General features: G+C 38.3%; 1 protein-coding gene across 18 annotated transcripts in view; it reads right to left on the minus strand.

Moving 5' to 3' along the window:
• Window positions 1-2,434: 2,434 nt before the first annotated feature.
• The window catches only part of CAMK2D (calcium/calmodulin dependent protein kinase II delta), a 156,329-nt gene continuing 135,363 nt past the window's right edge, over window positions 2,435-23,400 (minus strand). For 17 of the 18 annotated variants that reach the window (XM_060779031.2, XM_060779029.2, XM_060779043.2 and 14 more), the window contains 4 exons: window positions 13,859-13,934; window positions 11,843-11,937; window positions 7,927-8,155; window positions 2,435-4,436 (listed from right to left, as the gene is read on the minus strand). In XM_060779031.2, the coding sequence (XP_060635014.1) occupies window positions 4,433-4,436; window positions 7,927-8,155; window positions 11,843-11,937; window positions 13,859-13,934 (404 nt within the window). In that variant the 3' untranslated portion in view covers window positions 2,435-4,432. Of the gene's footprint in view, window positions 4,437-7,922; window positions 8,156-11,842; window positions 11,938-13,858; window positions 13,935-23,400 lie in introns of those variants that run through there. The other variant, XM_060779035.2, reaches the window with a different exon arrangement.

A 23,400-nucleotide genomic window follows, 5' to 3' on the forward strand; every position in this document is an offset into this window, starting at 1 on the left:
TCAATGGCTGATACCAAATAAGAGACTCCCTCCTGGGCACACAGAAAACTGGCCGACTTGGAAGGCATTGAACAGACTGCGCTCTGGCACCATGAGATGCAGAGCCAATCTTAAGAAATGGGGCTACAAAGTGGAATCCATGACATGCGAGTGTGGAGAAGAGCAAACTACAGACCATCTGCTGTGGTGCAACCTGAGCCCTGCTACATGAACAATGGAGGACCTTCTTATAGTAACACCAGAGGCACTCCAAGTGGCCAGCTACAGGTCAAAGGACATTTAATCAACTACCAAGCTTGCAAACTTTGTGTTTTGTTTGTTTGTTTGTTAAAAATGCAATACAACTGTTTGGTTTGCTCCCGACACTATAAATAAATGAAATAAATATTACATATAATTGCATATATGATTATTTTTATTTTCAAATAAAATAAAATAGTACTGTTCCTCTTTTAATAAAACATGAGACAGATCAGCCAAGAATAAGAGATAGCCCAACCTCATTGACAAAACAGTTGCTAACAAAACAAATTAATAACAGACCAGACAACAGAAATGGAATAAATTAAGGTCAACTTTATTAACTAGTTACCTTTTATGCTGTTTTTGCTGATAGCAAATCAATTTTTTAGAGGAAGCAATTTGATACAGGAGTGACTGAAGCGGCTGTTCACCCCTGATCTGAGCCCCCAGCCTCCCCCGGGCGAAACACCAAAGCCCCTAAGAGCAATCTCTGATTAACATGGTTGCTCAAAGGTTCAGCTCATATACTGGAGGGCTACTTGAAGGGTGTAAACTTAAAAGCCACTTTGGCTTCTTGATAGGGAAAAGACTCCCAAACCAGGACAGGATATTCATCTCAACTCCCAGATTGCTTGATACCCAGGGAAAGTTCACAATTCCCATTCCGCATAAAACATGCCAACAGGTGCAACACTGCATCATAGCTCCCCTTAATACTTGCCACAAATAGGGGGCCCTACTCACCACCAAAATGAGAAAGGATAAACTTTAAGACATGTTGCAGATCCCCAAGAAACAGGTTTAAGCCACTGGGTTGTTGTAGGTTATTTTGGGCTGTATGGCAATGTTTTAGAAGCATTTCCTCCTGATGTTTTGCCTGCATCTATGGCAAGCATCTTCAGAGATTGTGAGCTCTAAGCCAATTTGTGGAAGCTGAACTCCATCAGGCCACAATATCTCAGGATGTTTGTACGTAATTTCAAGATAAGCAATATAAAACCCCAAGCCATTAAACAAGGCATGCTGAACACCATTGTTGACTCTCTTATGAGACACATCATGAAATAATAGCTGACCATGCTAACTTTGTGTAGCGCAATTTGCCCTGAATCTTACTCATATTCCTGATTGCTTGAATAATTAGTGCTTCTCCAACTAAAAGACACAGTTTGTTGCTACCCATATGAACCAACAAAACATGAGGTGGCAGGCCACAGCACTGCCTAAAATGTAAGGGCAATAAGCCTTGCCAGCATAGACCCCTCTGCCCTAGCCATTTGACAGTAGCAATGCCACTTAAACCAAGCTGACATCTGAAATGGATTTTTGCATGCCTACTCAGCCCAGAAGATGTAGCTAAGGCTGCAAATAGGACTCTGTAAGAAACAAGGTTAGTGAGAAAAGGGCCTAACATAGTGGTGAGAGGCCATGAACCTCTAGCGCCCAACAGACTGAATATCCCGTGCAGTAGAAGCAGCCCTGGTATGAAAGGAGTGTGTGCCAAACTTAACTCCATCCAAACCCAATTTTGAGAGTGCCTTGAAAGTTACAGCCCCAAACTTTTGTTGTGACTTTACAACTCTGTTATTGCCGAGAAAAGGGCAACTGAGAGAGTTAGCTTGCGGGACAGAACAATTTACCTTTTCTTGCTCAATTACACATTGTAAATCTCAGTAAGCGTAGTCTACTGGGGACTTTGAGAGTTGTAGTCCAAACAGTAAATTTTCCAAATTAGTTCTCACTCATTACTCCTAAATATTACATCATGTTTTAATGCAATCAAGAAACGGAAAGGAGAGTGCATATAGTTGTTTCGTTCTTAGCAGCTGGAATGGTCATGAGCAGACAGCAGGTTTTTCTCTATCCCAATAGGCATTTTAATGCACCTTCTAATTCTCTTCCCTCTGATTGAATGGCTTCTATTTGTTTCTATGGGACAAAGCAAAAGTACTGTATGTAGAGTAAGGAAAAAAAGGTGTTTCATCTCTGAAATTGCAGACCATCCTTTCCCATCACTAAGAGGCTATATAATACAGTATGCAACGCCCCACCCATCCTTTTGTGTTTGTGTGTATGCATTTGTGTATGCAATGCAATAATGAGGACTATGCTAGGGAACTTGACTAGCAGTAGAAATGATGAAGTTAAAGATCATGTATCGCATTATCAAATGAAAACACTCAGTGCTAAATTTCAGCAGAAACCACAAATTTATTAATTCTTAAATATATCTGTCAGTTCTTTACCATTATGGCAAGAAATATATATATGTACAGACATATACTGTGTCCCATGGTAAATTGCAGTGTTTTGAAATGACAACAGATTAGGTGTATAATTCAGCCTGGAGTGAAGAGAACTAAGTCGCACAATGTTTTCCACATATCAGTGTGGAAGACAGACTTGACCTAGAATATGGCAACACCACATGCTATGGTAAAAAGTGTAAAAGAAAAGAAGAAGAAGAAAAAAATCATACATTGAATGTTGTTAAATGTAAATACACATATACCATCTAAAGCTGCTTTGCAAAATAAGAAATTTATTACTTTATTCTTTTTAAAAAATGCACGAGGCCATTGCATTTTCACAGATTCCCATTGGCAGGTTAATATGGCTCAAGACATTTACTGTTATTTATTTGCTATACATATTGCCATGGGCTGAAAGTATATAATCATTATCACCAGAGAAGAAGGTTAAACATCTTTAACATATATTTACTAGGAACAACACTGAGGTGTAAATGGTAAGAATCACTTTTGATTAGTAATCAGTACAGATAGATAAAAGTTTTACAAACTGGGACTTTTGTTTCTTTCTCTGTATTAACATTTTCAAGCTGCTGCAAGTTTGTAAATTTTACTTACTAAAAATAACATTGATCAAAGAATCATGCGCTATACAGTGTTACAGAGAATTGATAGCTCCACTGTTGACCAAAGAGAATAAAGAAATCACCAAATCTAAAAAAAGCAAAACAAAATAAAAAACAAAAAAACAAAATCCCTATTTTTATTTTGAACGAAGAAGAGCAGTGTTTGCAGGAATATAATTTCACATGTACACAACGGAAGCAATCAAACAGCAACTGAACAATCTGCTCTAAATTGACACTGAATATATTTCCTGCTCATTTTGCAGGTAGATATATACAGCAACAGGCGGGTGGGTGGGTAGGAGTTAGCCAAACCACAAAAAATGATTTATTCCAGATGGTGCAAGGCTGTTGAAAAGCCACGAGAAAATAATGACTGTCAAAGTGTGATAGTATCATTAGAAAATATGTTTTCCTGGTAGTTGTTTTAAGATAATAAATTGCTACAAAATATGTAGACAAGTAAACTTCGGACACTAAGCTTTTAAGGCCTAATCGTTCTAGGCTACCACACATTATTTTAAAAAGAACCCCCTACAACTTGTTTTAATAAATGTGCTGTACATCCATATGATTAAAAAAAAGTTGTATCCACCACTACTAAAACCTGACCCATCTCTGTTTACTGCTTGTTTTTCAAAAATCTAGAAACACTACTTAAAAATATCTTTTTCCCTTGTAGTTAGAACATAGCTAAACAAATGATTAAAAAAAACCCTTTTGCTGACCAAACAACAGTGACAGATGATTCTAGATAAGTCACCAAACTATGTGATTTTTCTCCAGTTTACTCAGTGACTCATAGGAAAGATGAGTCCCCGTGATCCCAAGCCTACAGAAGTGCTTTGGTCTAATTAAGTATTTCTACTCGTATGTCCAACAATAAGAAAGCTGGATTTTCATTATTTCTACTATGACCAAAGCAATATACAATAGTATTTTAAAACAAATTAGTCAAAAAGCAAAACTGCAGTAATTGAAATACACTTTTTCTAAACCTTCATTTCGATAGAATTTTTAAAAAATACATTGGCAGGAGAAGTATATGCTTCATATATTCTCACATTTCCATTTTCTCTTTTCTCTCATCTTGTAATTCCAGTTTCGGTTTGCTTGGAACATCTCCTTCACCGTATAAACAAAAGGTACCAATGGAATATACAGCAAAATGATGCATCATAAATGTACCACACGTAGAAACTTCACAGCTTCATGCATTTAAAGAACATGCATGAAGAGGGCAAAGGGGTGGCTGCGTTGGTAGCCAACCAAGTGCAGAGTGCAGAGGACACTATGTGGCACCACTGACATTTAGCTAGGAAAAGAGAAAGAGAGAGAGATGTTATGATTAATTATTCATATATTATCTTTTCAACCCCCCTCCCCCTCCCCAAAAACCTCAAACCAATTATCATATATACTAGTCATGTGCATTCAGGATAAACCTTGATCCGTTTCGTGTCCTAGCTTGTTTTCAGTTTTTCTCCAATTTACTCAGTGACTCATAGGAAAGATGAGTCCGTTTTTTTATACCGTTTTATTATACAAAACGGTATAATAAAAGTAACTCTTAAGAAATACAATATGTATAAGCGGATAAAAGGTGTGTGAAAGAGTTATATGTAGCACAAGTTGTAATGGAAATTTAAAGATAATGACAAGAAATATGATTATAGATGTTTTTGATGTTTATTTACTGTTAGATTGTATACAATATGACATACTCTTTTGTCTAAGATACTGTAAAAGAGAGAAGAAGGTATGCTTATACATTTTGTTGGACAAATTTATAAATAAAATAAAAAAAATAAAAAAAGGAAAGATGAGTCCCCATGATCCCATTATTCGGGGGGGGGGGGGCGCTACGTGCCCAGGCTTGCAGGGATCATGAGTCAAACGCCAATTGCTAGCTTGCCAAACACACCAACTGTAGAGATTCTCATTAACTGTTATATGGGAGGATATACATGAGTATATACTAGTCAAGAGTCTGAAATTGGTCTCATCAGTTTGGTTCACGTTTCCATTTTGTTCCATCCAAAGCCTGCACCCATAGGCCCAAAGTGCTGGGATGCCTGCAGCCAAGCACCAACAAGGAGCATTCCTTAGTCAGCACTCGGCTGCAGGCCTTGTGAGACCCAGGCGCGTAGGCTCAAAGTCTGCACCTGGAGGTTCAAAGCTCCGGGGTGCCTGAAGCCAAGTGCCGAGTAAGGAGTCCTCCTTACTCAGCATTTGGCTGCAGTCCTTGCATGTGGCAACTGATCCGAAAAGCAGGCTTGGAGTCAGTACCCACTCCCTCCTGCTTTTCGTATTGAGTTTATTTTCATTCCAGGAGGGGCCTTCCCATTCTGTGCTATCTGAAAGGATAGAATGAAATGGAAACATGAATCAAACAGATGAGACAATTTCCAGGACCATCCATATACTCATGTATATCCTCCCAAAGAAAAGTTAATGAGAATCTCTACAGCTGGTACGTTTGGCAAGCTAGTAATTGGTGTTTGGCTCATGATCTCTGACTATCTTGCTTACTCTCTTTCCATGCTGACTTTAATAGATTAGCTTTCCCTTAAACTTCCTTTTCCACTAGAAAACTGGATTCCACAAAGTTCCAGTAAGCCAGGCCATCCAAGAACAAGTTAAGCAAAACAAATAAATATAAGTAATATTATCAAGAGCCCAGGCAATATATTGTTGGCCTGCAAGGGAGATTGTGTTTTTAAGGCACATAGGACAGAGTTTTTAAGGATCCAATTTGGATCCAATTTCAAGCTTTATCTTGAAATACATAGGCAGATGGTTCATAAATAATCTTGCCATGATTCATCCTTTCTAACTGGCCTTTAATACTTTGAATCATCCCCTCTCCTTTGAACGTGGACCCTTGGAGAAAACAATCAGTCCTCAGTCTCAACTCATGTCATTAGATGAGTTCCTTCCATATTGTAGCTTGATTATTTACACTGTAAGCATAACAAAAATGAGATGGAGATGGGATTATAATGAGAATTCTATTTGTTGTGTGCTGCCATTAGTAGTTAATGACGACTCAAGTTTTTGTTTTCAAAATGGCACATGTTGATTGCCATTCACAAAATGTGTTTGTTTGTTTATTGGTTTATATCTCATCTTTGTTCCAAAATACAACACACACACACACACACACACACACACACACACACACAACCATTTCCCCACAAAAGTTAAAAGGGAATTAAATAGGAATTGTTACAATGATTTCTGATGAAGGAGATCAAAGTCTAAACACTACTATCTATCTGCCAAAGAACAGATTGGATGCAAATTGCATGCATGCATAGCTACACCCAAAGGCCAGTTCTGACTATAGCAGACCAATTGAATCAATGACTTACCACTCAGCAATTGATTCATTTGCTTTAATCTGAATGGAGCTCTACCTTAATGTTATTTTCAATGTTGAGCTGAAATCAATGGATAGTCCTAAGTCTCTCATCTAATTAGGATCACTTCTCTGGTATTTCTGGCTGGGGAAGGGGAGGAGAGGGGATACTCTGGCACTAAGCACGTCAAGGCTTGGTTTAAAGCACTGCTACTCAAAGTGGGCTTGTGCTTGTCTATGAGCCATTGGATGCTTGTCTACATAGAGCTTTCAGGGGAAGAAAAAATCACAGCTGTAGGCAATGGACAAACATCTGATGTCAGTCCCTGGCACACTGGGTTGGGGGGTGGGGGACCTGGCAGCCCTCTGCATAAGCTACCCTGGGAAGCATTGGTCTAAAAGATTGGATAGTTAATCATTGATTTAAAAGACAGAAGCTGTGGAACAGATGGGCATTGCAGATTTGATTCAGTTTGTTGACCCAATAAAGGAAAAAATGTGGATAATTCCCAAACCAAATTCATTATTTTTGTAAAAAAAACAACCCCTCAGACATTTACTTATAAGATTGCAATGGGCTCAGCGTGGTTGCTAAATGTATGTGGTTTCATCAGTGCCAATACTAAAAACCATGTGTTGAAAAACTGGTTAGGTAAATACTGGGAAAGATACAAAGTGAAAGTAGTATGATAATTATTTGCAATTATTTGGAACACAAATATATATTTGAAATAAAAGCCAAAAATTAGGATTGATTGCATAATCTTGTTTCATTTTGTGATTGGAGGAGGAAGCAAAAATGTGTTGCAGCAAAAATTATGACAAAGTCTGTGGCATGTTTTATTTGCTTAAGCCAAATAAAACACATTAGTTTTTATGTGCCACAATACACACTGTTTATTTTAAACTAATCATTGACACTATAATAACTTATAAATGTGAAACATTGCTTATTATAGAATCAAGACTGACGAGACAAAGTTTCTGATTCCTACTTGGCTACAAAGCTCACAGTTTAGGATACTTCAATTTAGGCTACACTTTATGGGCAGTGAGGATGAACATGGGGATTAAGACCACATATGCCACTTTGGAGGCATATGTGATTTATCAGAAAGAAAGGCAAGATATAAAAGTAACAAGATGACAATGGCGACAATGACGACACTTATACCTTGAAGAAAAGCAGCATCCAATAATTGGATGAGAATTATGAAGACAGAACATGGGACCTAAAGGAAGAAGACTAGAGTCTTCTTTTCAGTCATTATTAATATGATTTCCAGAGCTTGGAAGAGTTATTATTTTGGATAACAACTCCTAGAATCTTCATACAGCCCTTCATTATGGGTTTTCTAGAAATTTTGGGGTTTTCTAGAAATTCTGAAAATAGCTTTCAAGGTCTGGTGATTTATACAAACAGTTCGACAATATTAGTACTCACTTGATAGGTACTGTTGGTGATCCTGAACGATGAAAGTGAACATTCTGCCATTTTCCATCACGGCGGTGCCAGACCCGTGTCTCTTCTGACTGCATAGTCTTTGGCATCCCGCTTCCATCCATGTACTGAGTCAGCCTGATATATGCAATGCAGGCAGCATCGTCACCCACAAGGTGAACGTGAGGATTCAGGATAATGGTATGTATCGGCTTGTTACTCTTAGACAAAGCTGAGGAGAGAAATGACAACCTGTATAAAACTCACAATGCATAAAAGTGATGCAATCCAGAGAAACGTGAGCAAACTAGGAAAACTGACCTTGGCAACACACTTAACTTGTTTTGGATTTTTCACAGAATATTACCACAAATAAATAAGTTACATGTTGTCACATCATAGGAAATCTTAATTAAAATCCTATGTAAGCTGTACAATGACTAAAAGTCCTTAAATGTTGCTATGCTAATACTGTTTTCAAAAAACAAGATCTGCAATGCACCATTATTCTATTTTTTTAAATGTTAATAACATAATTTATAGTTTACTGAATTGTTACAAGAGGGATACTGTGCTACTATCACCATTAGCTTGTTTGTAATATATGAAGAAATGCGATTTCAAATACAACAAATTATTAATGCCCCTCTCTGGGAGGGGAACTTTACATCTTGTTTAAAAGAAGCAATAGTTAGACCACTGCTGATCCTGGATCCCCTACACCTTAATAATTACAGACCAGTGTCTAACCTCCCTCTTTTGGGCAAGGTGGTTGAGAAGGCAGTTGCCCTCCAACTCCAGGAAGTCTTGGATGACATAGACCTCCTTGACTTATTTCAAACTGGCTTCAGAGTAGGATACGTAGTGGAGACTGCTATATGGATGATCTCTGTCTCAACATCAACAGGGGGGTCCCTGTTGGTGCTTCTAGACCTCTCAGCAGCCTTTGATACCATCAACCATGGTATCCTTCTGGAACACCTGGAGGGGTGGGGAATCGGAGGCAATGTGCTGCAGTGGTTCCAGTTATATCTCTCAGGCAGGTTCCAGATGATAGCACTTGGAGGTAGCTGCTCCTCAAAAAAGGAGTTGTTATGTGATATCTCACAGGATGCCATTCTATCCCCAATGCTCTTTAATATTTACATGAAGCCCTTGGGAGAGCTCATCCGTAGGTATGGGGTGGAGTGTTATCAGTATGCTGATGACACCCAGATATATTTCCCCATGTCTTCAAAACAGCCTCAACTAAAGATAGTGTGTCTCCCCTGAATGAATGCCTGGAGGAGGTAATTGGCTGGATGAGGAAAAACAAATTGAAACTGAATCCAGACAAAACAGAAGTTTTTGCCACCAAGGGTCCTAAACTAGAGATAGAGGTGTGCCAACCAATTCTGGATGGGGTTACACTCCCCCTGAAAGACTGTTCGCAGCTTGGGAGTGCTCCTCGATCTGTCTCTCCAAAGGTAGACAGATCAGCCCAGGTAGATGTGATGTTCAAGAGTGCTCAGTGTCAGCTGATACGCCAGCTGCACCCCTTCTTAAATTTGAAAGACCTGAAGATAGTAGTGCACACACTGGTAAGTTGGACTTCTGCAATGTGCTTTACATTGAGCTATTTTTATACTAAGTTTGGAAACTCCAGTTGGTTCAAATACAGACTGCTTACAGGAACATCTGGGAGTGAGCATATTACAACGATCTTAAAGCCACTCCATTGGCTGCCAATTAGTTTCCAGTCAAAGTACAAGGTGTCGGTATTGACCTTTAAAGCCCTACATGTTTTGGGTACAAGTTATATACTGTAAACGATCGCCTACATACTTATATCTCAGGGGGTGGGGGAGGGAGGCTGCTCCAGCCTGCCAGAACTTGTCTGGTAACCACCACCCAGAGGACCTTTTCATCAGCTGCTCCAAGACTGTGGAGTGACCTGCCAGAAAACCTCTGACAGCTAAATGAGCTGACGGAATTGAAAAACCATCCAAAGTCCTATCACTTCTGGCAGGCCTACCCATGTGTTCTTTGTTTAAGCTCTGTTTTGTGTGCTTTAATATGTGTTTTATACATTTTAATCTGTGTATTTGTAGTATTGTTACAATGTGTATGTGTTTTAATTATTCTGTAACCTAGCTTGAGCCATGGGGAGAGGCAAGTAAGAAATAAAATTATTATTCTTATTAATTATTAGTACCTGCCATTCTTAGCAAGAATGAAGCCTGTGTTCCTTACAGCAGGCCTAAGAACTGAACCTTCAAAACAAAATCTATATGGCATAAAAACAACAAGCCCTTTTGAGACACAGTGGTGTTTCTCCCACTTTAACAATAAAGCAGCTTCTTGGGTTGAGTTAAAAAGCAGTGAGATGGAGTGGCAAGATATAGGTGTGATTTATTTCAAAACATGTTTCAGAGAGAGCCACAGATATTTATCCAATAAGTAAGTCTCCTTCTGCTGAGCTACTAGTGGAAGTGTAAATGAAGAACTGGCACACACTGACAAAATATTACAGATATAACACCCCTTAACTGTGTTACAAATCACTGGGCTTTGATAATAAATATATATACATAACATCCTGTACTTTATTTTTTCTCTATTACATCACACAATACTGGTTATTTCCTGCAGATAATTCTACACACATAGTCTAATTTCAGGCACCAAAATCAGAGCATACAGTTCATCAGTAGAGACTGCAATTATTGTAACATCTGTACAGGATTTAATAAAATGATCTTGAAAAACTGGACCCTTATACCTTCCCTGAAAGACACTATTATGTAGTCTATTGGGGGGGGGGGGGAACCAGTGTTTACTAGCATCGCACTACATTGCATGCAGAAAGTCCTATTGCTAGAATCGCCAGTTAAAAAATAATCAGATAATAGGTTATGTGACAGGCCTGACCTTGAAGCTGTTAAGAGCCAATGCCAATTAGGCAGAGTAGAAAACACTGAATTCAGTATGCCTAACTGGTTACAACAGCATCTGTCTATGTTCCATGCATGCCACATGACAAAATGCTTTTGACATTTAGGATTTATTTGAACAACATTTTAATGTGAGTTTTATGTAACTTTAATTTGTTAGCTTTGTTGGGTACTTAGAAAGTAACAAAATAACCTGAGAAAAGAGGAACAGGTAATTAAATCAATTTAATTCCATAGTGTTCTTGGCACCCAAGGATCCTGGAAAATGTAGTTCAATGAAATAAACTGGAACTCTCTAACACAGAATTCTAACTACAATCTTTAGATTTCTATGATGGAACTGAGATATAAGACATGTAGAATTATATTGTATATGTAGAATTATATACTACAGATAGATCTTTAGGTTCAAGGGCAGTTTCAATATGGTCTATATAGCTGCTGTTGACAAAATAAAATCCCATTAAATGTATGAATGAATGGGTGTCAGATAAGCTTTCTGAATTGTTGCCTATGCAGCCTTGTGATCCCATGCTATTCCCACTGCTAATTTGGTGATTTCCAAGGAAGGATCCTATCTGATCGTGGAAGCTAAGGAGTTAGCCTTGGTTGGTAATTGGAAAGGACATGATGGAGAAATAACATGTGTGGCAGGCTATGTTTCAGAGAAACAAACTGATAAAACCGCCTCTGAGTATTCCTTGCTATGAAATACATGGATTTGCCATAATTTGATTGACAATTTGAAGGCTTGAGCATGTGCACTCTCATTGAACCAGATAATGCTTTTGAATTTTGGTTTAAAAAAGGGCATGCATTCACATATGACAGAATACAAATATTATTTCTATGACCTGGGACCCTATATCTGTCAGGTTCAGATAAACAGTGGCTCAAACTGTTTAACTTAGGTTCCCTTGATATGCAGTTTCATAAAACTCAAATTAGTTGCTTCAATGATATAAAAATCAGAATGGGAAACATACCATTTTCAAAGTAAAACCGGTGGAAGTCCATCCCCTCTACAAGGTTCCCCAATGCTTCAGGTTCAAATGAGGTAAGGCCAGGGTCACAGATTTTCCTATTGGGCAAGGGGGGAAAACTCTCATTGCAACAGTAATATAAAGTAGGTTTAAGAATTATCAGGTAGGGTGTCTGTTGCCTATCGAACTACATAAAGATGTATATTCTATTAAGCTATACACTGTGGGTGTGTACATCTCAATGAACAATGCTGTTGACAGAATTTAGATACACGCTCTCCCAATAAACACAAACATATGAAAAAAATGGCAATGCTTACTGGTGTTTTGCTACCTAAAGTGAAGAGCTAGATGCTGTCTTTCCCTAATCCGTGTACAAAAACTGTGGGCAGTGGGCAATGAATTTGATTTCAGCAATAGTGATTAAATGGCCTCCTACACTATGCTGGAGCATACATATCTAATGGCCTAGAAGAAATTGCATGATACACATTCACATTGTTAATGTTAGGGCTGGGCTGCAGGATGCTGCAGGCATGCAAATCATAATGATGGTACATATCTCTCACAAGAAAACATCTGGTACCTTCATTTGGTGCTGTATGGGTTACAATACAGTAACTAAATACTTATCCAGTAAATAAATATAAATATTCCTGTCTTAATGTATATGTTTATTTTATTGTCTGTTGATATGGCATCAAATTGCTGCCCATTGTACGGCTGCTCTGAGTCCCCTTCAGGGTGAGAAGGGCAGGATATAAATAGAATAAATAAATAAATATAAAATAATCTCAACTATACCTGTCGAAGTAAATGTGCAATTTGCAGGATCGGGCTTATGTTGTTAAAACTTACTTAGACCAAGATGAAAAATTGTATATTGTGGTGATTAGGTTCATTATATTATTCAAACTGCAGAGTGAGAAACAATATTAAACATAGAAGAAAATACTTCCTTTTTGGACCTGTGATATTGCTATTAGGAATTCTACCTGGATGCAACACTCTATCGCAAATGAAAGTCATTTATTTCTTGTTTTACAAAATTTTAAATGTTATAACAGCAGAATGACTTTCTAAAGGTCTACATCTGATAGCCAGCAATTCTATGAAATTACTGTTCTGAGCATTTAGTTTTATGTAACATATGGAATTATGTTTCTGCAGTATAACACTATGCAATTTTTAAAAAAGAAATTCATGTTGGGTTGAAAGACTTCTGTATATTTATTGAAAAACTGCAAAAAAAAGTTTTCGCAGTTTAATAAACTTTTCCCATGTTTTTATGACAGAATCAATTAGAAAATGACATTTATAACCCAGGGAAAAACCTGTATTACATAGTGTAACTGAATGGTTGAGGGGACATGGGGAATACACAAATAAGTACGCCTGCTTTTTTTAAAAAAAATCAAAAACATGCCACAAAATTTCCCACTACATTGTAGATTAAAGATAAAGATATTGGGGGGGGGGGGGTGTGAGGGAGTGAGGATAGGAGATGATCATAGAAAGGAATTATCATCTGAATAATGAGCAAATTTTTAATTTGTAAAAAAACTCTTCACAGATATTTCATTATATATACAATATAATGACATTAATTATAAATTCTCAAATAAATAATAGAATATTTATTTGTCTCCAGAGTCTTTACAGTGTGTCACCATTTCACTGGGAGCTGTGGTGGTGCAATGCGTTAAACCCTTGTACTGGCTCAACCGCTGACCTGAACGTCGGCGGTTCAAATCTGTGAGACGAGATGAGCTCCCATCTGTCAGTTCCAGCTTCCCATGTGGGAGAATGGGAAGCCTCCCACAGGATGATAACACATCCGAGCGTCCCCTGGGCAACGTCTCTGCAGACGGTCAATTCTCTTACACCAGAAGCAACTGCTTCTGACACAATTAAACAAAAACCATTTCATTTATCATTTTGGATGAGCTGGGTGTGGCATAGGAAATGAATAAACATTTGTTGGTGTGTGAATATGTTGGGGGAGGAAATGCTTCTTACGTGTAGGCTTCAAAATCCCCATTATTGATAGCTTCAATCAGCTGCTCTGTAACCTTTATAATCTCCTGTTTACGAGCTGAAAAGGAAGCAGATAAATGAATAAAATGACACATCAGATGAAAAGCACAGTGACAACCAGCAAAAGAAAAAGCTGTCAGATATCAACAAAAACAACAACAAACAGTTGAAGCAATTGCATTTCCTCAGGATAAGTATGGTTATTAATCAGTCAGGGAGCCTTCCTTTCTCCCTTTTCACTGCACTCACCTCATACCACAGCTAGAAGAGTTGAGTTGCTAGCTTTATAACAGACTGACCTCAGCATATGTTTCCACTTGCAGAGATATAGAGCTTATGTTGGAGCACTGTAATATATCCACTTTCTATTTGGGAAAGACCACTGAAATCTCTAAATCTTTCAGAAAAAAATTGTAAAGGAAGCAATCTTGAGTAATAACAATAGTCCTTCACTAAGACCCATAAGTGTGAGCCAAATATATAACGTTGATCATCTCCTTGAATCTAAACATCTTGAAATATCTGAACTACTGAAGTAGTGGAACTGCTTTGGAAAAGTAGCTACATAAAAGAACCATGAGGAGGTCAGCAACTGTCAAACACAATTTTCCCAAAGTAATATTAAGGGTGTTTAGTCAACCAACTATCCACTAACATCCAGTACAAAATGTTTGTCTCTTAAGTGCAATGATTAAAAATATCTGAGAACAGGCAAAGAGAGAAGTGATTTTCTATTCTAGCTTAATATGCTGCAGTTGCCTTGTTTCTTTTGTTCTTTGGCTTTCTCCCTTTCTCAGCATGTCCATGGTCACTTAGCTGTGTTACTCCTCTGTTCTGCTGGTTGTTCTTTTTGACCACATTCAATCTTCATACTTTTCTTTGAGCACTGTCAGAAATGAGTTTTTGCCCTTTTCCTTATTGTGATTTATGTTGGTTGCCAGGCACACAAATAAGGCAGAGGTGAGTAGAAGGGCAGGAAAAATGGCTTATCTCACAAAACCAGTAAGACATCCTTAATTCACAAGAAAACACTGCTAATCCCTAAGGAGAAAATATACTAGCTAGGCCCAAGTAAAAGAGGGTCCATTTCAAATATAACTGATACTTGTAGGTGACTTAGGGCCTTTCCAGACAAGTCCTATATCCCAGGATCTATTTCCAGGTTTTCTGTTTATCCCAAATTATCTGGCAATGCAAACTCGTATAATCCAGTTTAAAGCAGAAAACCTGGTGTATAGAAGAGCCTGTCGGGATGAGTCTAAGTCCCTTTTTGGACAGGGCATTCTCTTGTCCTTTGTTCCAAAAGCTTCCATTGCCTGGTAGATATCAAGCCCTGGAAAGAGACCTATTGCTCTGTGTGTGTGTGTGTGTGTGTGTGTGTGTGTGTGTGTCAGGAGTGACTTGAGAAGCTGCAAGCCACTTCTGGTGTGAGAAAATTGGCCAGCTGCAAGGACATTGCCTAAAGGACGCCCGGATGTTTTGATGTTTTACCATCCTTGTGGGAGGCTTCTCTCATGTCCCCGCATGGAGAGCTGGAGCTGACAAAGGGAGCTCATCTGTGCTCTCACTGGATTCAAACATCCGACCTGTCTGTCTTCAGTCCTGCCAGCACAAGGGTTTAACCCACCTTGCTACCTATTGCTTATCAGTGGTGAAAAGAGAAAGGTCAGAGGAGATTTTAGATCTGGGAACTCTGGGCTCGCAAAGGAAGAAAGGCAAATGCACTCCATTTCTTCTCTCTAACTGACCCAAGACCAGCTGGCTCTCCATGGTCTGAATCATCTCTCCCCTTTAGTCCTTACTAGTCAACTGTAGTAACAGGGGCCTCTTCCCAGAGCTTGAGAACCACCAGATGGCAGGAGGATGAAGAACTTTGCATGTAGACTTACATGCAGATGTAGGATCTCAGCAATAATTGAGTTTTGTACTCTCTGTTTTCAGACAGTTGAGTTGAACAACCATCCAACTGAACCATCCAACTTATCAAAGTGATGCTTTTGAGATCTGATAATTCTCAATGACTGTGATAGATTGTTCTGTTATCAATGTCAGTAATTGATATTTCCCATTTTTTTGAAACCCAAAGTATTTTTAACGTCATGTTTTGACTCACACATTTATCAGTATTCAGTGCCACAATATAGACATTTTGGAAAACCAGAGGTTGAGCAGATCATTTTGCAAAAGGAACACTGTGAATGGTGTCTCTCAGCCTAATTCACTTTGGCAATAACTGGATCAGTCTCTTATTTTAGTGACTGTAACTGAATGAAAATTTGTTTAAAAGGTCATGCAGTTAAGGCAACTGAAATAAGTGACTGTGTTTGCTAGAACACAGAGTACATCAGGATGGAACATAAGCAGTTCGACAATACCAGTAAATGTGATTAAGGATATTGTTACAGAGCACAGCTGTGACTGTATGCTTATATCAAGACTAACATAATTTCATCCAGCTCTCCTCACATCTATGGAAGAACATTTCAATGCACAATAATGCCTCAGAAGAAGAAGGAAGAGTGTGACTAAACATCTAGCTTTCTAAACTACTGGTCAAGTGCAATGACGGATTTTACAATATTAGCAAAGCTACGCCACACTTTCCCTCTTCCTTCCACCTATATGAGTAAAGACCATTCAGAAGCTGGACTGTTTCTCCATACAATCAACGTACAGAATGTCTGGGTCTCAAATAACCCTGTTTGTTACTTCTACACCTGACAAACAACACAGAACTCAGTATATTGGTAATTCTACTCTCTTGCTGCTTGAAATGTTAGAAAACCCAAAAAACAGTATCAGAAGAGTCTAAATTTGGAGCAAAAACAAGTAACAAAAATGGTTCATCACTCATGCCAAATGAAGCTACTGGTTTTAGATAATAAGATTTTCTATAGAAAATCCTATCAAAAATAAAGGGATAAATTTAGAATGTAAAATCGTGGAAGAACATTGTTTCACAAAAGTGTTTAGGAGCATAAAGTCTAAAATCCAATTCAAAATACCATTAAAACATTCTTTTTTCTGTCTAAACAGGGCCAATATATTAGAACAGTCAAAAACATGTACTTTTCTTCTGGGATCTAATTTCTTATCCCTGCATCACTCCCTTTGTTCCATTCTGACTTTATTTTGGAAAAAAAGGAAATTCCAATCAGAACACAATTCTAGTTGTGCTCATGGTATTATATTCCAATTTTTGATCCAATTGCTTTTGTTACTGCTAACTGTAATGTCACTGTCCTTTCATATTAAAGCAGGCAATTGTTTTGCCACATTCTATTTAGGTTTGAATTGGATTCCAGAGCCTTCCTGGAAATGCTGCAGCCTAACCTAGCCAGTTACCATTTATACTTGTGTATACGTCAACCTCATGTAAAAGTCAAGGAAAAGTTTTGGGTCAAAATTATGGATTTTGATATGATCTGTGGATAAGTTGAAGAGAGGGGAAAGCACTTAAGGATTTGAAAAATATCATGGCAGAGAGCATAGAGGATAAGTCTTTCTTTTAGGTTCTCAGGGATGGACTAAGCTTTTGCCTTTTGACACTCTACTCAAAGAGGAAGGTTCAGTTTCTGATACAAGGTAAAGTTTAGTTCTCACAGTGACTTGTGAATAAGTCAATCCAGGTTTTTGGGGTAATTTTTTTTACTCAAATTTCTAGACTTATACATTATTATACAAAGTAAAATCCAATTCTTTGTGAAACTGGTTTGTTTCCCTTTTCCTTCTCTACATTTGCATGTAAAGTGCTCATTAAATTATAAATTTATTTTCCCCACATATGTATCAGTTGTTATCAACAATCCTGAAGCCACCTACATGCTTTATTAGTAAGTAAAGAAACTTTATTACGGTTGATGACCAGATCATAACAGGGGAACCCAGTCCCGCACATCCACATCAAACCCAAGGGGCATGGTTCTAGAGCGGGTGGTTGCCTCTCAGCTCCAAGGATTCATAGATGATACTGATTTTCTAGATCAGTTGCAGTCTGGTTTCAGACCTGGGCACAGTACCAAGACGGCTTTGGTCACCTTGGTGGATGTCCTCCACAGTGAACTGGACAAGGGGAGTGCGACCCTGCTGGTTCTCTTGGACATCTCAGTGGCTTTCGATACCATCAATCATGATATGCTTCTGGGTTGACTCTCTGGGATGGGCCTTGGGGGCACGGCTTTGCTGTGGCTCTGGTTCTTCTTGGAGGGCCGTTCCCAGTTGGTGAAGCTAGGGGACACTGCTCGGACCCCTGGCCATTGACCTGTGGGGTCCCGCAAGTTTCCATTTAGTCCCCCATGCCTTTCAATATCTACAGATGACATCCAACTCTACTACTCTTTTCCACCAAAATCCATGGAATCCCCTCGGATACTGGGCCAGTGTCTGGCCACTGTGATGGTCTGGATGAGGATGAACAAGTTGAAGATTAATCCCGACAAGACAGAGGACTTGCTTCAGGTCATCCAGTGGGTTTCCATGGCTGTATGAGGATTTGAACCCTAACCTCCAGAGTCACAGTACAGTATTCAAACCACTACAACACACCTCGGACATGAGGCTGCATGAAGTCTGTGTTTGTCTGACAATTTCTACAAAGGTGTAGAAAAAATAACCAAATTTCAGTGAACTTTCTAAACAAGTGCAAACGTAATATGTTACAGCTGAAAAGAATACCAGAATAGACGCATCATTTAAACCAGTGAAGCAACAGCAGTGCCACAAAGACAGTGCTTCCTTATAGAATGTCAAAAGAACATCCAGTATTTTTAAATCATCTAAGATTACACAGGAGGATATCTATGGAAGCCAGAGCAGCTTTCTGTCCAGGTATATATTAAGGCATTCTGAGTACATCTACTAGAGATCTCAACTGTACTATCTGTGAGCTCAAATGTGAATTTCTGAATATGCACCGAGCTTAAATTTTAAACCCACCACTCTAAGAGAAAGACTCCTCTGGAATTTTAGCCAAAGGCTGCAAAGAGGTAGACTGGGTGGATTTTAGTAGAACTTTATGCTTCTGCAAATTATTTCTCTAGGCACCACTGTACCCATATATATAATCTCATTAAAATATTAGAATCCAGTGCATTAACCACTCCAAAGAACATGACCACATGGTCATTTTTGCTAAAAGATTTTGCAAGCTTTATATAAAAAAAAATTAGCTGACAATTAATCAGGTCCACACAGAAGCTATGGTTCTTCTTTTTTTTTTTTAAGGAAACTGTGATAGAATGGGAATCAGATATGTTTCTTAATGTGTTTTGAATGACTTTATGGTGCTCCTAAACACTTAAACTGTCATCTATAGAGCAATGATGCTTTCTAATGTCTACTGCTTCAAGTGATTCACTGTGATTCACACACTAATGCTCTGGCAGGGGTTTTAAGACAGCTGATTCTTCCTTCAGTTGTCTTAGAAGAAAAGATTCTTCATGGAATGATTAGTGCAAACACTTCATTTCCTTGTACACAGAAAAATGAAAAAACAATAAAGTCAACAAAGGGACTGTCTTGTGTCCTAACATGGATGTGTGTATACCTCTGCAAATTTTATTGCTTGGCTGTACTAAGATGCCAAGGACCTTGCCACAAAACAGAAATAATTCTTGTTAATATTTCCCACATATTAAATATATTTTGATTTAGGACACCAGATATCTGTTAGTGGCCATAAAAACTACCATTTTTATTTGACATCACTTGGAAACATCCAGGTATAACTACTCGTAATTAATGCTGCTGTAAGGACATAGCCATCTTTCTTTTCCCTATGTTCCCCTATTATTCCATTGGTGCTAGTGTATGATTTTTGGCATCGTATAATGGTGGCCTTATTCTCTTCCACCTAACAGCTGTGAGCTGTTTGTATCTAGAGGCACATCATGCAGATAAACTGATTTTAACGATGCTATCAGCATCCAAATAGAAATATTTCCAGTAAGAAGCAATTAAAAATAACTTAAACTACACAAGCTATTAGAAGAGTGGATAAAAGGCATGACACAGACATGTCTTAAAATTAAAATTAGAATATGCAAAGAGAAAACATGTGTGAAAATTACATTCTAATTAAACAACAAGCCCAATAAACAACTGGCAAATCTATTCAGACCTTGAGAAATGGATACACGATCCCTAGACCCACACTCCAAAGATTATGCTCTTTTCCTAAGATCCTATGAAGAGGATAACTTTCAGTCTAGGGTTTTTGTTCAATGGAGTTTGAACAGAATTTGGGAGTTTCCTTTTCCTTTTTAAAAAAATTGTGTCAGAAGCAAACCGAGAATATACCGGTGTGAAAGAACTGGCTGTCTGCAAGAACGTTGCCCAGGGGATGCCTGGACGTGTTATCTTGTGGGAGACTTCTCTCATGTCCCTGCATGGGAAGCTGGGGCTGACAGATGGGAACTCAACCCAGCTTGTGGATTTGAACCGCCAACCTTCACGTCTTCGGGTCAGCCATTCAGCCAGTACAAGGGCTTAACCCATTGCGCCACCATGGTAGAGGGTAGGAAGACTCTAAGGAATTCATTAGATATTACAACCATTTTCTGACCTGTACTTATGAACTTATATTGCATCAAATTATAGATTCATGTGAGTCTTTAGGGTCTAGCTCAGTCATCTTTCCTATTCCCAAATAGGGGTGCATGTGCTTTACCTATAAGCAAACAAGATATGGAAAATACTTTAGTACTGAAATAAGAAATAATTAAGGCAATGAAGTTGCTGACACTGATATTATTCCAATAGAAATGCAGCCATCTGCAATGTGATGGCCAAAGCAGAATCAGCACAGGCAGCTTTACATTCATTAAATGATTAATACAGGTATGAGTGCTTCACATATCAATTTAAGGTTTTTCCTGAGATTGGAAAAGGCCTCTTCACTCTGGAAAGTCAGGCATATGGTTTGCTGCTAGTTGCTGCTGTACTGGGGAAAAAACATCTTCAGGAAGGTCAACTTCAAACAAGTGTCTAGCTCTCCATGCTTGACCTATAGATGCCATCTCAATTTCAGTTGACTGATCTGAGGGAGTTAAAGACACCAAGACAACGTGCAGGCAACATCTCTTTTCTGTGTACAATAGATACTAAAGCAGCCATAACCTCATCAGCTGCAGGTTATCTTTAAATCACCAAACACTAAGGTTAGGTTTCTGGTCTCCTCACTGTTTGCAGAGATTAATTATATTTTATACACTTGAAAAAAGGGAGGAGAAGCAGTATGCTTGTTCATTTTAGGACTTCTTTTCCTCTGCAGGAAAAAAAGCAACAAACTAAACCAACTGGGGTATAGCTTGTAGAGTATTTCCTTGTAGAAATTATAGGGCTTGTGACCAAGATCAACCAATGATATGAACTGGAGCCATGAAAATATTCCAGTCTCATTCCTCCCTCTCCCCACCCCACCCGTGGATCCAAGGTAAGACTTGCTTTCTAGGAGAAGAGTAGATGAACTGAAAAACGGTAAGAAGGCAACCAGAGATAAGGGAATATGTGAGTTGTTTGTGTGTGAACTTGGAAAAGGCAGGCAAAAGTGGGTCTGCTGAGTGCTTCTCCCCCAGTACTTGCATGGAGATGGAAAAGGAGGAAGACTCTCTATAGACCATATAATAGGTATGGGCAAACTTTGGCTTTCCAGGTGTGTTTGACTTCAACTCCCACAATTCCTAACATCCAATGGGAGTTGAAGTCCAAAACACCTGAAGGGCCAAAGTTTGCCCATGTCTGCTATATAATCAAATCCTGGATTTGGGGAGAGACACCTCTCTCACACGGAGAACAGATCTCTATGTCTTACTTATGGTTGGAGCTATGTCTACTTTGTTAGCTTTAAGGAGATCTGAAGATAAACCTCCTACTTCAAATATAACTGTCAGAATTGGGGATCTTTGTAATTTTCATCCTGAAAAATAATTGGGTTCTAAAGTTTTGAATCTCTGCACAAAGAAAATAACTTCAATTATGGTTTAAAATATTTATTTGACAGGGACCTCAGAACCACTTTAAAAGGCAGCCTCACATTTGATAGAAAGGTCTTTATTATTCTGCCTACATGAGAGTAGTTGCATGAGGAGGACAATTACTTTCTTAACCATTATGAAAACACTTATGGTCTTGTTAAAAGCGCTCTTCATTTGTTCAGTGTTGGAGTGGGTTCAGAGGCAGGCAACAAAATGATAACAGGTATCAAGGACAGAACTTATGAAGAAAGGTTGATGATACTGGGCATATTCATTCTGTTGAAGTGAAGACTGAGTGTTGACATGATTTGACTCTTTAAATATCTCAAGAACTGTCACAGAGAGGGGAGGGCAGGGCTGCTTCAGAGGGTAGAGCCAGCTCTAATAGTTTTAAATTATAGAAAGGAAGATTTCAGTTGACTATTGGAAGGAACTTGAGAGTAAGAGCTGTGCAGCATTACCTAAATTACCTAAAAAGGTCAATGGGCATCTTCAAAAGGAGGCTAAGCAGCTGGGGATGCTCATCTGGGGATTTGTATGTTTTAAGGCATCATGGAGGTGCTAATGTAAGCCACCTCGAGTCCCCTTTGGGATAGAGAAAGGCGAAATATAAATAAGGTAAATAAATAAATAAATATCTAGCTGGATTTTTTTTTGTACCAAATGGGGGATTGGACTCAGTGGTCTATGAAGCCCCTACCAACTAGATTAGCACACTACATTTTAAAGAGTTGGCATCCTACTTTAAATCCTCTGCTGCCTACTGCAGAATTCTGTGGTTTGTAGTTTAATGAGGCCCATTACCTCTCTGGCTGAGAATTTTAAAGGCCTCCCCCTAAACTCGCGCGCTCTGAAAATGAAAGGGACTTTGATAGGATTCTGAGCATTACAGAATTAAAATGAAGAAGTATTGGGTAAGTTTCGATTCTTAAGTTTTTGCGCAGACACCGTATATACTAATTATTCTCTACTAATTAGTTGTATCTAATTATTAGCTACAACTTACTAATTAAAATGAAATTTTGCACATCCCTAATAAAGATCTTGTTTTGTGAGGTTTCATTGTGATTAAAATCACATCTCAGAAATATTCATTTTTTCCCTTAAGTATAAATGTATATTCTGTGCAGCCATTGAATGTCTTTAATGTCAAACAGAAAAATATCACCCAAGTAAGCATTGCAAAAAATAAATTACTTTGTAATTTATTCATATATCTTCACCCTTGTTAAGTTTCCTTCATCCATAAGCAATTTCTGCTCCTCATTATGAACCTGACAATACAGCACTTTCTACTGTATCTTGAGTTGAACATAGTGTTCTTTTCCTGTTTGATATTTCTGACATGTCTATGCTTTTAAACGTAATCCTGCTTCTGGTATATTCAATTTCTATATCCATCAAGGAATTAGTGCATGATCAATTAATACTTAGGCAACTCTCTTCAGTTTTTGACAACTGATACCTGTTCAAGATTTTGCAACAAAGAACTGACTGAACAAAAACCAAAGGAGAAAAATTGTGAAGTTTCAAGGTCTTTTAAATAACAAT

Source organism: Anolis sagrei, chromosome 5 (assembly GCF_037176765.1).
Source record: "Anolis sagrei isolate rAnoSag1 chromosome 5, rAnoSag1.mat, whole genome shotgun sequence".
NCBI classification, from domain to species: domain Eukaryota; kingdom Metazoa; phylum Chordata; class Lepidosauria; order Squamata; family Dactyloidae; genus Anolis; species Anolis sagrei.